This window comes from Stegodyphus dumicola, chromosome 9, assembly GCF_044657685.1.
Source record: "Stegodyphus dumicola isolate Sdum_Otavi_A_Nest chromosome 9, ASM4465768v1".
NCBI classification, from domain to species: Eukaryota; Metazoa; Arthropoda; class Arachnida; order Araneae; family Eresidae; genus Stegodyphus; species Stegodyphus dumicola.
Genome location: NC_140776.1, coordinates 53,632,135 through 53,652,854, shown reverse-complemented (window position 1 = coordinate 53,652,854; position 20,720 = coordinate 53,632,135). Strand labels below are relative to the sequence as shown.

The 20,720-nt window shown below is 31.0% G+C and overlaps 1 protein-coding gene across 8 annotated transcripts in view; it reads right to left on the bottom strand.

The window, feature by feature from the left end:
- The window catches only part of LOC118183321 (uncharacterized), a 51,521-nt gene that overhangs the window by 15,962 nt on the left and 14,839 nt on the right, over positions 1–20,720 (bottom strand). For 5 of the 8 annotated variants that reach the window (XM_085823441.1, XM_085823440.1, XM_035352821.2 and 2 more), the window contains exons 2-5: positions 17,591–17,692; positions 16,829–16,908; positions 6,490–6,575; positions 2,910–3,381 (exon numbers count right to left, since the gene is read on the bottom strand). In XM_085823441.1, coding sequence (XP_085679567.1) covers positions 2,910–3,381; positions 6,490–6,575; positions 16,829–16,908; positions 17,591–17,692 — 740 coding nt within the window. Of the gene's footprint in view, positions 1–2,909; positions 3,382–6,489; positions 6,576–16,828; positions 16,909–17,206; positions 17,275–17,590; positions 17,712–17,799; positions 17,830–20,720 lie in introns of those variants that run through there. The other 3 variants (XM_085823442.1, XM_085823444.1, XM_035352823.2) reach the window with 3 other exon arrangements.

The following is a 20,720-nucleotide window of genomic DNA, read 5'->3' as shown; positions in this document are numbered from 1 at the left end:
TGACTTAAATTCCTTTCATAATTCATAATTTAGATTATTGAAATTATTTATAATGTGATTCTGAAGTAAATTTTAACATTTAATTTGATGTTTTATGTTCTTTATCCGACTTATCCTTATTTTGAAATTTTCTTACACTTTTATACAGAGAAAATCCTGAGTAAGAAAGGAACACTTTTATTTATTAACATACTTTTAAATATGATGAAAATAAAATTAAATACCATATTTTACCATTTACTTGCCCCCTAAATTCTTAGCAACAGGTTCTGAAAATTTTAAAAATATCATGTAATTTTCCCCTTCTTCAATGTACTCAGACAAAAAGCTCCCCTAAGTTTTAAAATGGATTCATCCATGAAGTGACTGTTTTCATTTTACTAACAGACAAATCCTCACAAACTACTCGTGAAGGTCAACCTTTTCCTTCTAACAGCTGAACCAATCAATTATAGCAAAGGGAAAATGAACTGACATTCAGTCTATAAATTCACTGAATCATATGCACATACACCTTCTCTAATTACTTATGGATAATTTAAGGTACAAGGAATAGCAAAAACAATAAGAACAGGTAAGATTTGAGTTACAGGAAAGTGGAAATCAAGATATTTTATTAGATATTACAATGTTAATATTATTATGTATTCTTATTGGAAAGTGGGTTTCTTTTAAAGAAATAATATTGTGATGGCTACCTGTAGTTTATCCATGATTACTTTTCATTTGTTATGTTTTTACTGTAACCATACCTTTCAGATATGGAATTATTTATGTAATTTTTCCATTTTAATTCAAATTCCTATTTAGTTAAAAAAAGGGAAAAACATGTAAGGAAATATGATAATTAATGTACATACTATTGCATAATATTGTAATTGTTTATTGAAAGTCAGTGATGTATCATTTATTGATGCCCAACAAAAATGAATACAGATATTTAATGATTCAACATTGGTTGAATTTTCATACAAAGTCTACAAATGTCTACAACAGATAACTCTGATAAAATAAAATTTAACAAGAAAAAATTATGCTGAAAATTACTAGGGATGGGGGATGAAATATATATAATTTAGGCTCCCCTAATTCAATAAATTTGTCATTAATGGTGAACAAACTCCATTCTTCAGACTGGATGTTCAGGCTGCAATTAACTTTTTATCAAGAAAAAGCCGTACTTCAACCGATAGTCATTTACAATTACATGAAATAAATAATAGTAATGCAGTTTCAGAGAGACTGCAAAATTGTGTGCACTAAGAAAGGCACATGTCAAGAACACCTGAAAAAATACTGTAGGGAGATTAGGAAAAACTTTTAATCTAGATCTTGTGCTCTCCAAGTTTTAGAGTTTAAAGCTGACAAAAGAAAAACTTGTAATCAGACTATACAACTCTAGTGAGGAAGTCAAAACTGCAATGCAGAAATGGTTATTAAAAGCTTAATGGGAATTTTTGGAACAAGTTAAAAGGTCCTTTATAATTGCAATTAATGCAGACGATTGTAATTAACCTTCTTGTTATTGGAAAAAACTTCCCTCTGGTCTTACACAAGTTCCTGGTTAAGAGCTTGCAGTTCTTTAATGGTAAAATAATATTTAGAAGTATGTTTATTCACCCATTCCTCTGCTTGTTGCATTAGTTTTATGAACAGATCTTTTTTTCTCCTTTGTACTTATGCTCCATTAAGACAGAAAATAAAACAAATTTCATTTCACATTAAGTGAGTGAGAAAATTTGCATATGGTTTGCAATAAGATACTTTTCAATCAGTGCACACATCTGTTATGCAGGTTATACATTATAGTGGGTACTTGTTATGTAAGGCACTACTGTATTTTGTTGAGTGATGACGATTAGAGGGATGAAAATATCAAACTAAGTAATCACAGCAGTGACCCTGAGACTTATGTGCCAAAAATAACTCATCAGGATCTAAGAAAATGCTAGAGACACTTTTGAAATGAAGCATTTTTGATAACTAATTTGATTGTAACATGACTAATGAAATAGTAAAATGCAATATTAAGTATATAGGATGTATTTGATTTATTGTACAAGTCATCTTTTTTGCAGAAGCATTTTTTTTACTTTTCTTTTATACTTATAAAAACTATGAATTTTATATTTTATACAGAGAAAACGTTAATGAAAATAAGTCACAATGAAACTGATATTATATAAAATGAAATTAAACACCTGATTTTAAAAAGAAACAGTACTTTTTGACTATCTGCATCCTAAAGAAAAGTTGCAAAATCATTGGCAATTTTGGAAAGCATTAGTAAACTTGTAACCAACTAATCTTCTGTCAAGGTAATGTGTAAAAGGAAAGAGTCATTTTCAAAATGGCAGTACACTAAAAATTTCATACAAATACAATAATCAATTAAATTTGAAATACACATCAGTAATAAAGGTCTTCTTTTACTGAGAAATCTTTCAATTTTGTGTAATTATTCTCCTATAAGTACAGGGTGGTCTGTTTTATTTGAAATAATGCCAAAGAATTGCACAAACTTGGCACTACACATCACCCGAAACAAACAAAGGTTGCCATCTAACTATTCTGCCTAACATACTGTAAATTAATGCAGAAAGATCACCAGCACCACTCTTAACATACTGTAAATTAATGCAGAAAGATCATCAGCAAATTTATGGAAGGCTGTTATGTTTTAGAGCCTTCCATAAATTTCGTTCCATAATTTATTCCCATAAAGTATTCATATAAAACTTATATAATATCACAGAACATTAAGACAAATGATTTCCACAATATTTTTGAAAATTTGAATTTTTGGTAATTTAAACAGTGCCTAATTACTAATGTTCAAGTTAATCAAAACCTACTAAAACTATTGTTTACAAGAGCTATTATACAATTAAAATTAAAAAGAAGTTTACCTGAAGATACACTATCTACACATTCTCCTTTTTCATTTGAGCTATCATCCAAGTGATTATTTTCAACAATTTTCTTAAATTCATGAAATTGCATATTTGATAGCACAGACAAACTTGGTCCTTTTATAGTTTTTTCCTCCCTATATGTAATGATATGTGAACCTATATTCTTTTTTAGAGATATGTCACCAACTGATTGGCAACATTTTGGTATATTTTCTCGTACCTTTGGTGCATTTGTTAAATTTGCAGATTTTGATCGAGGAACACTGCTGTTTCTATGGTAGGAGGAAGAATCCACAGTGCTCTTGCTATGAGATAATGCTTTCCCATTATATCTAGGACTTTCATAGGTACTTTTCATAGCAGTTCGTTTGTTCGAAATATTAGATACAGAAAAAGGACCATTTGAATTGGATGACTCAATTTTAGCCACTGCTTTAGTAGAAGCTATGCAATCTTTAGATAAATTCTGAAAGACAAAAGTGCAAAAACGTGAGATTTAGCAATGATATTAAATGTGAACTGCTTTAAATTATCAAACAAAATTTATTTCGTTTATATTAAATATAAAGGGAAAAAAGCAGACTACAGAATAAAGCTGATAAAGATCATACTAAAAAAAATTAAATAACAGTTCACATAAACTGACTTTTCAAAGTGAAGTTTAAGCTGCAAGGTAACATAAGCAACTTTGACTCTCATGTACACTTTGAAAAAAAAGGGGGGGACAGTTCTATATCTTCTGTTCTACTGGACCGATTGACAGAACAGCATTTTTCATATCTCGAAAGCGCAAATTATGATATATAAAGTACAAAGTCCGTAATACGGATTCGTCCAGACTTTGGCGATTCCAGATTAGGGTTTTTTCCAGATTATAGATCATCAATTTAAATCTGGTAAGATGGCATGCAGAAATTATACAATTACAAATATGAAACTGTAATTTATGAAATAAAGAGCAATTATGATCTAAAGGGTATCAAATTTACAAAAAAAAAGCTTAATATTTATTTGTTTACTTTATTAAACATTTCTTTCAATGTAAGTTGTTTAAGATGCTTCCACAAAAAATTCAAAAAGTTCCTTTTTCTTGTGTCATCTAATGCCATACTCCTCGCATAATTTTGAGACGGATATGCCTTTATCCATTTTTTGCAGCAAATCCACTTTTTGTTTGATGGACATCGAAACATGGTTTCACTTTGTAGATCCTTTGGCAACTCCAGAATGGGAAACTCTTTTTGACACAATCGAAAGTTCAAGCTTAATTTTTATAAAATTGCTCTAACAGTCTGCAAAAAATAATAAGCCAGATCCAATTAGAAGATTAAGGAGCAGCACAATTTGACTGAAATAAATACCTTAGAATCAGTAAAGATAATTTTAGCCTAGCTCATACCATCCGTTATACATTAAATGTGCATGCATAAAGCATAACCCCTCCCAAAAACGTTTGTAGCTTGGGGTCCGGATTATAGATCATTCTGGATAATGGACATCCGGATTACAGACTTTGTACTGTATTAGATTTATACATAGCATTGTTCTAATATAGGTATTTTGACACAAAAATCGGACTTCTTCTGAAATGACATGCCAATATTTTCTGTATTTCAATTCTACAACTCAAATTATGCCTAATATTAAGTTTTGTAAAATTTGGTGCGAAATTTATGGAGAAATTAATTTATCTTGCCACACTTTTTTTTTTCTTTTCTTTTTTTCTTTTCTTTTTTCTTTTTTTTTTCAGTTTGCACCAAGAATAAGTAACTTGGCGAACTTCTTAATGTATGGCAACCTATTTTGCTTTCCATTTTTTACATTGGGCATGAGCAGAAAAAAGTTACATTGTTCCTACTTTCAAGTAATTTTAATGAAGTGCCTAACCACATTTGATGTTATTACTGCTTTCAACAAATATGCCAAATTTCAAAATGTGCCAATATATAAATTCACATATATCTTTGGAAATTTTGAACAAAATACTCTAATTTTTTTAAGGTTGGCTTAGAAATACATCTACTTTAAGATGATGGTAAAAATTTTATAAATTATAATTAAATTTTTTTCATGAAAAATTTATAAAAATTATTTAAAAATAGAAATTAAAAAATAAATAATAAAAAAGTAGGCGAATTTTATTTGGAATGAACCTAAATTTTGAAATGTGAAAGGAAGAATCAAATAAGTTTAATAAAAAAAAGAGAGATTAATACATATATACAAAATTCAATTAACACTGAGAAGCTAAAATTTTGAGAGCTAATTTTTAAAAAAATTAATCGTGCAATTTTTAAAAACTTGTCAGTTTGGCATAATTTGAATTGTAGAATCAAAATATGGAAAATATCTACATTTTGCAGCAATTCCACTTTTGGCTTAATGGACATCGACGCTTTTTACATCCTGTTGCAGCTCCATAATTCGAAACTCTTTTCGACATAATCAAAAGTTCAAGCTTTAATTTTCATAAAATTGCTGTAATAATAAGAGTCTGGGAAAAAATAATATGCTGGATCAAATCAGAAGGTTAAGGAATAGTGCAGTTTGCATATTAACTAAAATTCCTTGAGATCAAAATAAAGTATAAATTTAGCCTAGCTTAATAACATCCACTATACATTACTTGCACATAATATGAGATTGGCGACAAAAGACAAGTGGTTCCGATAATTTTTGTCTTACTTTTATCGTGTACTAAGACAATTAAGACTGAAATGTAGTAGTTAAGTTATTTATGATACTTACGCCTATTTCTTGAACATGTTTAAGGCTAATCTGAGTCCTGAATAAATAAATTCTCACATATACTTAAGGCTTATCGAGGGCCGGCGCAAGATATCTTACTGCCTACTGCAGTCTCTTGCAGGTTCTAAATTCTGCTACCTATTAAATTTGCTTCCCTAGGTTCTAAATTTTTGCCGCCCCTAAATTTTGGATCCCAGTGCTTTCCCTAAATTCTAAAAATTTTGTCATCCCTTAATTTTGTTGCTAGGTGCTTCTCTAAATTCTCAAAATTTTGTCTTCCCTAAATTCTGCCACCCGTTGCAGCCATACAAGCTCTGGCGCTGGGTTTATGTGAATAACAAATCGGCTAGTTATTCTTAATTCAAATAGTACTTAATGTAATCTTTTAGCTTCTGAATATTATTAAAAAAACTATTTTTAGCATATGGAAAGAATTCTTGTTAAATTTTTCCTTGTTAGCATTTTTTAGCGCATTTAACTTAAATCTCTAATCACAGCCAAGCTTAATGTCAACAGAAAAGTTTACCATACTCTCTGTTATTCAATTACTAATATAAAAAATTGTTCAGGCATCACTGCATGAGTCATTACGTAAGACATCATGTGCTGATAAACATGCAGTGATGAAAGCCAAATACAATAAATAATGATTTGTATTTACAAGATGAAATTAATCATCATAAAAAGATATTCATTTCATTAACATTTTAAAACACTCAAAAATTCTGTTACATAAATGTTCCCTTAAAAAGTAATTTAATTATTTTTTTCAAGCAGTAGCTGTAAATTTACATTCAATTTGAGTACAAAACTAAATATGACGTACCTTTTTTTTAGATCTGAGCAACCTTGCTTTTTCAAGTAACAAATCAGCTTTAGCAAGTTCTTCCATTTCTTCTGCTGTTAAGTTTGCTTAAAAATAAAAAGTATGAAAATCAAAATCTCCTATGTATCTTTTAAAATACATTGAATTTAAAAACCATTAAATACATCATTAGTATATGAACATTATATCATACTTTTTAGAATTTCATGTAATTCTCACATTAATTACATTTTATGAAATAAAGGATGCTCATATTTAAAAATAAAATAGTAAAATTATACATTTTAACATATGTTATTTATTATGATCTGATTTACATAACTGAAAAAATACTAACTTTAAGGTGCACAATACATGCTTTTATGTAACAACAATTTCTTAAGTCATGTCGTATAAAGTGAATACTAATAGTACAAACAAACAATAAATTAGTGCTATATTGAATGGAAGGATATATAAGAAAATGGTTTGTCACCCGATAAATACTTAGAGATCAAGCTTAAGTTCTACCTTTGGAAAAACATTTTTATAATTCCATTACTTAAGACTTTTATTATTGTTGTTATTTTACTTTTTTTTTGTTATTGTTGTTAGTTTTAATAAACTACTGAAAAAGCAAATTGTCTTACATTAGAAAAACCTTTCAGATAGCTATGTGTGAAAAGAAAAACAGTTGAGGTGTATATGTTTCAAGTATTTGCTTTTATTGAATTATATTATTAAATTTTGTGTTTATTTGTATAGAAGAATAAAAACACCTTGGAGACCTACAGATGATAGATCACAGTTAATAAATAGAAATTTACCTATTTATTTTTGATATTTTAACTTAAAGAAAAAATAATTTCCCTATAAACTATTCTTATTCTCTCTTTTTTATGACATTTATAAACATAAGTCTTTAGAAATATCAGTAATTCATTAATTTAAAGTAATTTAAGCATTTGCTTGTATACTGATATAAAAACCCAATTAATGAAAAAAAAATCAATGTAACAATATAATTTGTATTCCATATGTGGAAAAATAGATAAAAAAATTTATTACATATAATTTTTAGCTAGTAAAATTTCAGCATTTTAACACTCATTTCACTTGCATTAAAAAAGACTAACTACAATGTTTCAGTACTTAAATAATTTACTTTTATATGCATTATCAGAAAAATATAGCATTTACGGCAATGAAAAGAAATTTAATTATTCTATGTTTACAATCATATGGATGCTCTTCACGAGTAAATTTGTACTAGGAAGTTCAGGTGGTAGCAAACACTTAATACAAACTGGCAAATTAAAATATGTATAAAAGAAAAGTTCCCAAGTTCAAAATCGAAAAATTCAAAAAAGCATCTGTCAATTATGAATAATCCAACATGGTTATTCAAAACACTTCACTCATATACTGCAGTCTCAAAACATTTGTTGCAATCAAACATTTCACTACTAAAAGTACTAGAAAACACAAACTACTCTTTTTAAAATAAGCACTGAAAAGAGCTTTTTTTAAGAAAGTCATACAAATAATGACAGACATCTAAACAAATAAAATCCTTTTTAAAATATATTTCATAATATGTCGACTAGATTTGGCAATAACAAAGTTAAACCATTGGGTTATTTTACAAGTGACATTTTAATAGATATGGAATTATTTAGGACTAATATTGAGGACAGTAATATAATGCGATTTGAGGCTATAATTGGCATGGGTATTCTTAAACAAGCTGAAGTTAATATAAACAAAGATGGTGTACATATTTCTAAACATGTTGTTAAACAAATTGATCCAGAAGATGTTCACATAAATAATATTTCCCTTAAATCAAAATCTGAATTAGAAATAGGTCTTACTGCTACAAAAGAAGTTATGATTATTGAAAATTTTGTCATCGATTACAAACCTCTCAAAACCAAATCTATGAACATTCAGATTATTCAAGAGAAAGATAAAACACATATTTTTCACAGACCTAGACAATTACCTTTGTCAAAAAAGTAAATAAACAAGTTCAAACTTGGTTAGCCGACGGCATAAAAAATTATTCCAAATTTTCAAGTTATACAAGGTAACTAAAAAAGTTCTTGTTGTTTCTGATATGACACTGGAAGAGTGAACCCCAACATAAAAATAGTCGCCAAACCTGGCGATGAAGTGGTTAAGATGGGAGTCTGAACATTTATCAAGAGTATAAAAGCATGTTGCATTGATACTTCAAACATAACTCACACAGCAACTGATTGAAATAGATCTGTTAAAGGTACTCGTTCAGAGTTGTTTGCTACATGATTTTAAAGTGGGCCTGTCAGCAGCAGAATCAAGTTGCCAAATTTGCCAGGCCTTTGGGGATGATGCCATTAATGAACGAACCGCTAGGCAATGGTTCCAGAAGTTCAGGTCAGGGAATATATATCTTTATGATATGCCACGTAGTGGTGGGCCACAAGTGCTGGACGATGAGGCCCTAGATCAGCCAGAGTGACAGTAGCCAAACATGTGGTGAGCTTGCTGCACACTTACAGGTATCTGATGAAATGATCAGACTCCATTTGCACCGCATAGGAAAGGTATACAAGCTGAGCAAGTGAGTATACCACTTACTGTATGATGCAAACAAGCAACAGCACGTCACTGCCTGTTTGTCATTGCTTACTCGGCACTGCAATGCGTCCATATTTGATCGAGTACTCACTAGCCATTAAAAGTGGGTCCAGTATGACACACCCAGACATTCCAAACATTGGTTGTTATCATGGGACCCACAGCCTCACACTGCAGGACTTTCTCTCCACCCACACAAGATCATGCTCTGTATCTGGTGGACTAGGCGTCAAGAGGTGCACTATAATCTCCTGTCAGCAGGCCAAACCATCACGGCCTGTACTCACAGTCAAACCATCAGGACTGTACTCATAGCAGTTGGAATGTGTGCATCAAGCACTGATGCATAAAGAGCCAGCATTGGTCAATCGTAAGGGGGTACTCCTTCCCCATGACAATATGAGGTTGCATGTGGCTCAGGAGGACAGGGACACCATCCAACAACTGGGTGGGGAGACACTACTACATCCACCATACTCCCCAGACATCGTGCCAATGGACTACCACATTTTCCATTCCCTGGACAACTATCTTCATGGGAAATCCTTCAACAACCAGCCAGACCTCGAAAAAGCCCTCACGGACTTCTTTGCGTCCAAGATTCCTGAGTTTTACCATGATGGCATCGTACAGCCAGCCACTTGTTGGCAAAAGGCACTGGATGCTGATGGTGGTTACTCTGAAGATTAGGAATGATTATTATTTGTTTTATGACTTTTCTTTCTGACTGTCCAAAACGGCAAGAACTTTTTTGGTTACCTTGTATAGTCAAAAGTCGTTAATTCGGACACCCATAATTCGGAATGATCTATAACCCGGACATCAAAACTAAAAACTTTCTGCGCATGCGCCACGTTGACACATGCGCAGAGGCGTTCACGCGTGCGCGTAAGACCTTTTACGACTGCGCATATGAGTGTGCGCAAGTGCAGAATACGTTTTCGCGTGCGCATTTTATGTATAATGGACGTATAAGCTAAAATTATCTAATTATCTATTTCAGTTAATGTTGATGATTGCGTTGTTCCTTAATTTTCGAATTGCATCCGGCTTATTATTTTTTGCACACTGTAAGAGCAATTTTATAAAAGTAAGCTTAAACTTTCGATTATATCAAATAGAATTTCCGATATATATTTGTTAATATGTAAAGGATCTAAAGCGAAAGTATGTTTTGAAATCCGAAATCTGTTTATCAATTTCAAGCTGCTCGGCGGCGGGCGCCTAATGAATTGGAAGTTGATTTGTCAGCACTATCCTTATCTTCAGCGCAGATGTTTTTATTTTATTTGGCTTATAATTCCTTACCAAATGTAGTATTTCATCTCGATATGCTCCGTCTTTGATATGATTTAAAACAAGTTCCTCGTCATTATAATTCACTTTCGATAGCGAAGAAAAGTGACAGAGGTTATTGAAAACAAAAAAATTTCGATTTACAAATTAGTCGGTGTTCTTGACACAGCAATTATAGGACTTGAACGGCGGAACTTTGTAACTGAACAAGAAATTATGTCTGTTTAATAGAATTAAAGAGAAAGTATTATCACATGAAACGAAGCAAAACTTAAACAACTTACATTGAAAGAAATGTTTAATAAAGTAAACAAATAAATATTAAGCTTTATCTTTTTGCAAATTTTGATACCCTTTAGATCATAATTGTTCTTTATTTCATAAATTATGGTTTCATATTTTTAATTTTAGAATTTCGGCGTGCCATCTTACGAGATTTAAACTGATGATCTATAATCCGGAAAAATCGATAATCCGGAATCGCCGAAGTCCCAACGAGTCCGGATTAACGACTTTTGACTGTAGTAGTAACAAAAGAAAAAAATGGTAGCCCTAGAGCATGTATAGACTATCGCAAATTAACTAAAAAGATAGTTAAAGATCGGTAGCTCTTACCATTAATAGAAGATTTACTGGATAAACTACAAAATGCTTGTATATTCATTACAATCGATTTAAAAAATTCTTCCATGTTAAAATTGACAAAAACAGCAGACTTCATTTGTAACACATAATTGAAGTATCAGTTTCTATGTGTATCTTTTGATTTCTGTACCTTGAAATGAAATCCTTGAAAACGGAATTTACATAGCTAGCTTTCTGTATTGCAAAGCTAGCTATGTAAATTCCATTTTCAAGGATTTCATTTGCAAGGTCATATTTTATTGTATTTAGATAATATCACAATTCCTCCTAAAGGTAAAGACGGACGTATTAAACACTGAAAATCCATTTTCTCAGCTGCATTTGATTAAGGACTCGAAATTAATTTTAAGAAATCTAAATTTTTTAATCATAGAATTAAATTCCTTAGTCACATGATCGAAAATGGTAAACTGTTCCCATCTCCTTTCAAAACAGCTGCTGTTATCAATTATCCTGAGTCCAAAAGTCACATAGACTTACAAAGTTTCCTTCATCTTGCCAGATATTTGTTTTAATTTATTTTAAATTTTTTCTAATAGTTCAATCATTAACTGATCTCCTTAAGAAATGTAATGACTTCTTTGATGACAGTGAAAGAAGACTTTTCAATCTTTTGAAACAATGATTATGTAAAAAACTTATTCTTAGCATCTATAATAAGTGCAGTGATACTGAAATACACACTGATGCCTGTATCCATGATTATGGCTGTATTCTCACGAAAAGGTCTATGACTGATAATTGCCAGCATTCTGTTTATTACATGAGACATCTGACATGGAAAAGAAATTTACCAGTTATGAACTTGAGGTATTAGCTGCAATTCAAGCTTTGAAAAAATTTAGAGTTAACCTTTTAGGCAAACAAAATTATTACTGAATGTAAAGGTTCTTCAAAATGTCAATGAATAAGATAGACTTAAATACACGAACAGCACATTGGGAATTGATGTTAGAAGATTTTGACTACAAACTAGAACACAGAACAGGAATAGGGATGAGATATTTTGACAAAGCAGATCACTTGTTATGACTGTCACTCAAGATAGCCACCTTTTGAAAACATGAAATGCTCAAGAGCATAATGATCATATATAATATCAGCTATCTTGGACTAGGTGGAGATGTACAGCATCTCACCTAGTACACATCTCTTAAGTGTGGTGGAAGTTTCTTCAAATCATTACGTAAATTCTGACATCTTTTTTATGTCAAATACGTTGTTGCCAGAAGTGAATGAGCTGAGATTTCATGCCATTGGAATAATTTCTGAGAACAGATTAAGAAATTGTCTTATTGTATCTGTAAACAAAATGACAAAAGAAGAACATGGAATATAATATTCCATTTGATGACCAGAATGTCACTGCAGTAGTTCGATAGAATGACAATTCTTTCACAACTATGGCAACTGATTTTGATATGATTGACCCGCCTTCAGCAGCCAAGAGGTACTCTAGGAAAGAAAACAAGTTTGTACAGTGGAATTCCAGAAATCTGCAAAGCTTGGGATCAGAGGTTGTGCAGATTTTAGGATTTTGCGGATTTCAGGACAGAAAAGATAAAGCATAATATTCGGACTAAAAGTGCAAAATGAATAAGGTGTATTAGATACATTTAACTATTATTACATACATAAATTGATCATATTATTTGTTGTATTATATGTACACAGCATCGAGGTTTGCCAATTTCACCTTATAAAAAGATTTCTGGTTTCGGATTCCGGTGTTAGAATCAATGTTGCTATAAAATTTCAACAGCTTTTCTTTATTTTTTGGTATATCATACACAATCATGTAGCAATTTCATACCATTCTGCTATAAATTGAGAGGAATAGCACCTGCTTCCATCTTTTGCAGAATTTGCACTTTTTGCGTTACCGTCAATGCAACGTGTTTACGTTTTTCAACGTTGCAAGCAGTAAAATCACGAATGTGTTTTTATCTATCATTGTATTAAAAAGGGCTGAAATTTAAAATATTCTCAATTTATCCACAAAATATCCAGATTAAAAAAAAAAGGCAGTACTAAACAATCTCGTGAAATGAAATAACAAAGCTCAGAAAATACAACAACGTCAATTGTGAACTTGAACAAAGAGTTGAGTGAATCGTCTGCTTTTTTACCTCGATGCAGATTAGAGGGAAAAAAACTTATGTTATTTATTTTATCTTATTTATTTTAACTTTTTTACATCAATAATTTGGTATTTTCATTTTGACTCATTATTATTCGGTAATTATGACGTGTAACGAACACTAGCAAACAACCTCATGTACTGCAGCGCCACCTTATTGGACGCTATTGAAAACGCCCAAACTATTTAGTTCGAGTGAGTTTCTACCTACGCCCAAACTATTTAGTTCGAGTTTCGGCAGAGGACTATGAACATGTACTTTTTATTTTCTTTTGAGTAATATTTCTTTGTGTTACTTCTTGTTAGTTTTTTCATGCATGTGGTCATTAGGCAATAGGAGTATACATTATATTTCCCTAATCATTCTGATCCTGCTGTAGTAACTAACATGAAGAGCTGAGAGAAAGAAGAAACATCATTGAGTCATTCCTATTCACACAGGCCAATACTTGCATTCAGGAAAGTTTGCCAGATAGTGTATGGATTGGATCTTAACTCTAAATACTGTTAGTTATTCCAATGAGTAGTACTGTGAGATGTACTGTGAATTTTGCCTGTCCAAGTGTCATGAGTAATGTCGATATTGAGCACCTGTTGTTTAGATGCTCTTCTATGAAAAATATTGTTCTAAGATTTATTCCAGATATTGCTAAATTTAATACCCTAAAGGATCTAAGTAAAAATACAGTGACTAAATTGAAATTGTGAAATTTCATAAAATATGTATCCAACAAGGCCTACTACGAGATAGTTATTTGTGTATTTTTTTCACAGAAGGGCAAAGAATGCAGTAATCAAGCAATAGGCTGCATAAAAGTACACATCATGTTTCAATAATCATTCTCATCCTACTATGGTAACTAATATCACTGTCATCTGCTAAAAATGATGGAATATTATAAGTATTTTTTGTTCATGGCCTTATATATGACTGGTTGAACTTTCTGTACCGCCATTAGAAACTTAACAGGGCTTAGTGGAGCTATTTAATTAAAGAAACATTGAGATAAGGCCTATTTCAGGCCCATTAAGCAGTAGAACTACCACCTTACTACCTGAAATAACTTAAAATAGAATAAGCAACTAAAATATGAACTTAGTAATGAACTAAGTAATATGAACTAGCCAAAATCTCAAGAGCTACTGTGGAAACAGTTCTAAAACACTTAGTAATCCTCAATAAAGCGACTCTTTGAATTTGCAAAATTTTGTTAAGCATTCAAACCTTTCCAGTCCACCATGTGCCACATGCATACAAGATCTTTCTCTCAATAGCTCTTTTATATAAACTCTTAAGAATTTTACCTTGGAGATTCATTTTACTAAGTCTATTAAGAGTATGGGTGCATTCGATCTTTATTTGATCTAGGTGAGGTATAAAAGTGAGCATTTCAATGATCGTAATCGGATTCCCCAAACTGTATTATCCACTACGTAAGGTTCTTGGATTAAGGCTATATATATATGGATTATAGCCTCTTTCAATAGTTTTAATATATAATTGATTTACAGCAGCTTTGGCATGATGTAAATTTATTTAAACCATTTTAAAGTATTCGTCACTTCTACTAGCCATAATTAGTATGACTGATTAAAAGATCCATTTATCGTTTGTGACAATGACAAATTTTATCTAAGCTAGAATGATCAAGGCTAAGCTTCAAGGACTAGCTTTACATTCCCAGTGTTTATGCCCAACTTCACCACACTTAGCACATATTTGCGGTTCTAGGCATTTTGTTTGAAAGTGTCCATACTTTGAACATTTAAAACATTGAATTACTTTCAGAAATTCTTTAATTCTAAGACGAGACCATCTTATGTTAAGTTTTCCTGCTTTTATAAGTTCTTTATATTTCTTAGCACATACACTGGCTACCTAATGTACTTCGTTATTTCTACCTTTTATCGAAAATTTTAAGTCAAAAACACCATTTTCAAAGTAGTCATTCATTCTAATCATAATCTTAAGATCATCTCGAGAAAGATCAGAATCTACATCATAAATAATAATTTTTGGATCTTTCTTAACAGTACGTGTAATTACCATATTGTTTCTAAGCAAATCATTTGTATTAACCTCTGTTTCCAAGGCTTCAATATCAGAGGCCTTGGAACATTCTATTAGAACACCTCCTTTATTAATTTTCTTAGTCTTTTAACACCAATGTGTAACTGGGTGGGATTAATTGAGTTTACAATTTTGTTTTTGACCTCCTCGGAAGTAGTCCCTTCCTTTTTTGGATAGAGTAGAACTGTGAATTCTTCGGACCAATTTCTACTTGTAGAGCTATCTCATATTTTCTGTATTGTTTTCTGAGGAAAACTTTTTGGATCATGGCCTTATATATAATCCTATAGTTCATATAAGCCTATATAATACTTGCAGATGTTCACATACAGTGAAGGGATGATCTGACCACCACACTAGCTTATGCATACTGCAATACAAGAGATATCAGAGAACCCTACAGTCTTTCATTTGGCTGTGGACAGGAAACCGTATGCATTTGCAGAAGATTTTGAAGGGTTGCTGTGAAGTAGACAGATGAGGAGAAATTTAGTTCTGATGCAGGTTAAACTGACACAGCTTTCACTACTGGACATGTGATGTGACATATGAAGCATGTCTTCATACTTCTCTAACATTTTACAGACCAGTGCGATCACTAGATCTCTTCCCAATAGAGCATGTTTGGCCTCTGATAAGCAGGAGTCTCTGACATCTCTGGAATCACACCGATCTAACTCGCTGGAATACATACAAAATGTAATATTTCAGAATGGCATCCATCAGTTCTTAGATTCAATGCAGAACTGGATAACAGCTTGCAACAGGACCAGAAGTGGGCCAATGCATTATTGATTTTTTTTTTTGAGGGAGGGGTATGTGAATTTGCTTGTAGCTGTATTTCCTGAATAAAACATTCAATTCCTCTGATGACATTTCCATGTCGATTTCAATACATGTACATCACATTTACCAAGTTTTTGATCCATTTGGATAACTCCGTCTTGGTATATCTCTTTTTACGCTATAAAGTGTAATTTTTAAAATATTACATGTATTTCTTATGTATGAATATTATATATTTGCAAATAATAATCAAGGGACAGGAGCACCAATAAAGCCCCCTTTTTTAGCTAATATGCTCATACAAATTTACATCACACATTATGATTAATTATAAAAAAAGGTACAAACAATATACATAATCAGAAATTTGATACTGAAATAATTTAATAATGGTTTATGCAAAATTTTCTTTTGCTTTATTGCCTATTATGAGGTGCTTCTAAGGTTTAAATACGATTTGTGTTTAAATACGATTTGTTCCTGAGATTAGAACAAGATTTCTATCAAGTTCTCTCATTATAAGACTCATAACAAGACCATTTGATTTTATAATTGATATTTTATTGTTAGTAATTCCTGCATCACATGCAACTTCATGAATTTTAATTTTCTTCAAGTGGATGGTCTATATTTTCCATAGTTTGATATGTATTGGCATCGGAAAAATATTTTAACCGTACATTTAAAAATATTTCTTTGATTTAGGCCACTGGTCTAACTATGAATTACTACACAACTTTGATATACTACTCTCTATAAAAAATAAGTTTATAACAGGTAATTATAAACAGTCTACTTACAATGAACCTGCACATTTTCATCCAAGTATTTTATGTCTGGTAACACTCGAGACTGTTCAGTCCTTTTTTGAAACTGCTTCCTAGAATTACATACAAACGCAGAAAGTTTAAATAGAAATCCATTCTAAAAAGCATTCTATATCTCAAACATTTTACATTATCCTAAATGCACAAGAATGCAGAATACACAGATTTATTTTCAGCATATAAATATCAAGGATTATGAATATGGGTGTAAGCATGTTCCTTTAAAGTGCTTAATTCACATTCCTGATAAAATAAATCAAGTTTAGAAATGCTAAGTTGAAATAGAATTTAAAAGAACATCACTTCTAAAGTAGGAATACTTTGATAGAATTGTACTGCGAATTTAGTTACATCATGAATCTGTTTGCAACAGCTTGTTTTGCAATAACGTATTTTTTGAAAACTTTACTTGATAGAACCTGCAAAATAAAAATAATAATTTCCAGTTTACTTGATAATACATTAAAGATGCTAAATTTGATATGTTAAAATTATATTGAAACAATTATTATTTCCAGCTTAACTACCCACTAAATATGTATTTTTAATTTTAATTTTGTCCAGCTTTTGCTGTTAAAATGACTTAAAAAGTATAATTACCACAAACTTTTGATTTGTAAAAAAATGCAATGCATAAAAAACACAATAAAGTGAAACACGTACACATGGTAGTAATAAAAGCTGAAGTAGAATAATTTTTCATAAAAAAAGTGAAGCATTAAAAAAAGCCTTTACCATTCCACCAAAAATGCATTATACTCTTGAGCAGTTTTTCTCTCCATATATAATCTTCTTTTATCACAGACATCTTGAACCACAGAAATAAATTTCAGAGCACTACAGAGAACAGAGACTACTATTAGGAAGATAAAAAATGATTAATCAAAGTGAGTATGGGAAAAATATACACAAAAAAAAGTACTAGTTAAAAATATAATAAACACATTTTTAACACCCCGTTTAGATGAAAAATTAAAATGAAATGATACAATTGAGTCACACATTTAAATACTTTTTCAAACAAAAATACAATTAATCTTCAGATATAAGAAACATAATAAATTATCAGCTGTTTGAAACTTTAATCTATGTCAAGATAACTTTGACACCACTCACAGCATGGCACACTTTGTTTCCAGAGAAAGTTATCTATAAGAGAATTCACTGTAGGGAAAACACATGACCAGCATGAAAGTGCTGCCATTGTCATTTCCACATATTTTGCTTTTCCTTCTTTGTCCTCTATAAGTATTCCCTCTAGGATGGATTTATCAACCATATGTAATTCATTTCATCAAAATTCAATCTAATGTTAACTTCCCAAAATAACAATATAGATATACACCATATTACTCACATTTACCTAGCTTTTTAATGTAAGGTTTTGAAAATCTTTTAAATATTCATGTCATTTTCCTCTTTTTCAAGCCATTCAGAAAGAGAGCTCCTCTAAACATTAACCCTCTGACCGGCACAGGGTTTCACTAAGAAAGACGAAATTTCCTAAAATTGCCATGAGAAAGAGGTATTTCCCTGATTTTAATTTAAAAAGACCCCCAAAACCTGGGGTCTATACATGGATTTATGTGCTTTTAATATACTGCCTTAATTTCTCAGACATATATTTCAAAATGCACATGTCTATATGTTCTTGCAGACATCACAAAAAATATTCTATGCCGTATATATACAGCCCTGTCAATCAGAAAGTTTAAATGGATTCATCCCTGTAATGGGTACTTTTATTTTATTAACTGATTTGCTTATGGATTTTAGGTGAATGGGCTCAGACTTATGAAGCAATTATACTGAAAGGTTTCAAGAAAACAGGGATATTTAATCTACTCCATGGTTCTGAAAATCATTGGGGGTAAATAGACTAAATGGTAATAAAGATAATGATAACAATGATGACTTGCAAGCTGAAGCAGATGACACATTTTCTATCAGAGCTTTTGATATGAAGCCTAGATATGAAGCTGTGGGCAATGAGAGTGGATGAGATTCAAGACACAAGTAGAAAGGGAGATATCTAATTAGATACTGTAATGTTGATATTACTATGTACTCTCATTGGAATGTAGATTCTTTTAAAATAAATTATACTATGGTAATTACTAAAAGTTTATCCATGAAGACTTTTCATTTGTTATGTTCTTAACTGTAATTGCATCCTTCAAAAACTAAATCATTAGCACAATTTTCTCCTCTCCATTTCTGTATGAAAAAATTAGTAAAAAAAGTAGGAATACAAGAGTAAATTTAATACTGCATTTTTCACTATTACATTTCCAAAACTTGTTTTCTTCAGTCATACATAACTTTTACTGCAAGTGAATTTTAATATTCACAACTATCCAACAATATTCTGCGATTCTGGAAAAAGGAGACAACTTCTGTTTCATTCTCAAATAATCTGATACTACTATATACTTCAAGTAAAAGAAGAAAATGTTAATAACAACAGAACAAAGTAAAAAAAGACGGGGTATAGCTGCAACACCAGGCATTTTTTGGCCAATTATCATTATAACGTTAGTGTAAATCAAAGTTCCAGCTGTGGATAACATGCAAGTAGCAAAAAGTAGTATCGTAGATACATAAACATGCTTTAGTAACTTAACAGGGAGAGCATCTGATGATGGTGGAACACTAAGAAATCTGTTTTAATCCCCAACTAAGATCAATATTTTTGTACAAAATCTACCATAAGTAATTTTTCCCTTGAGAATTCAAGTTGCATGTTTGGTAATAATAAACCTGCATACATTCCCTTAAAATATGAAAGGCATTATAAAAATTCTTTAAAATAATTATTGTTTACTATTACCTACAATAATCCAAAATAATTAATACACAGTACCTAAACATTAACCAAATGTTTGCAGCATGCTATGCTAGTTCAAAAAAATCTTCTGTTACACAAATTTTTAAAACTTTAAATTTTCAACAACTGGTTTTATTGTTCACGAGAGTTTCCAGAAATTAAAAGACATTCATGCTAATCGGTTTATTATTGCTAGATCTGAAAAGCAAAATTTAAAGGCTTCCAAAACACAAGCATTCCTATGGTTTTTCAATTAGAAAACTCAGACATGCATTAAATGAATAAAGCAATATCTTGTAAAATAATTAGCCACTGCATTAATTCTACAGTAATTTGATTTTCAACAAATTTCTAATTTTGAGTAGTAAAATTTGTACGTCCACCTACATGTAAGTCGTTACAGTTGTAAAGCATTAACAGTTCTTCCCTAATGATTGAACAAACTAGTTGGCGCTGGCTGGGGTTTTCCTAGTCTTAAGTCTAAATATGAGATACACACAACTTTCTCAAGAAAACTGATTTTTAAGTATTTTTTAAATTGCAGTCTTCAGTATAGAATACAAGTCTAATTTTTAATGTAACCCTCCTGATAAATTTTTTCTCTAAATGACAGATTTAAAATGTTTCTACTATACAGTACAGTGTCTCAGACCCAAACTCGCCAGGACTTCGTTGATTCCAGATTTGGGGAAACACATCCAATTATTTACTAGTATAAATCTGCATGAGTACTTTGGCTAAAAGCCATCTTTCTGCTTCACGTACATCTTAAACTGAAACAATCTACTAAAGTTCATTACAGATCTTAGCTGAGTGAATAACACTGTACAGACACGTGGGGCGATTCCAGATTTGGGATTTTTTTAGACATTAGATTATGAGATTATCAAGTTTAAATCTAGTAAGATGACATGGAGAAATTAGAAAAATAAAAATGCGAAATAGTTATTTATAAAATAATTACGCATTTATAAACCTTAACCAAAATTTACAGAAAAAAAAAAAAAAAGAAAAGAAAAAAGAAAAAAGAAAAAAAAA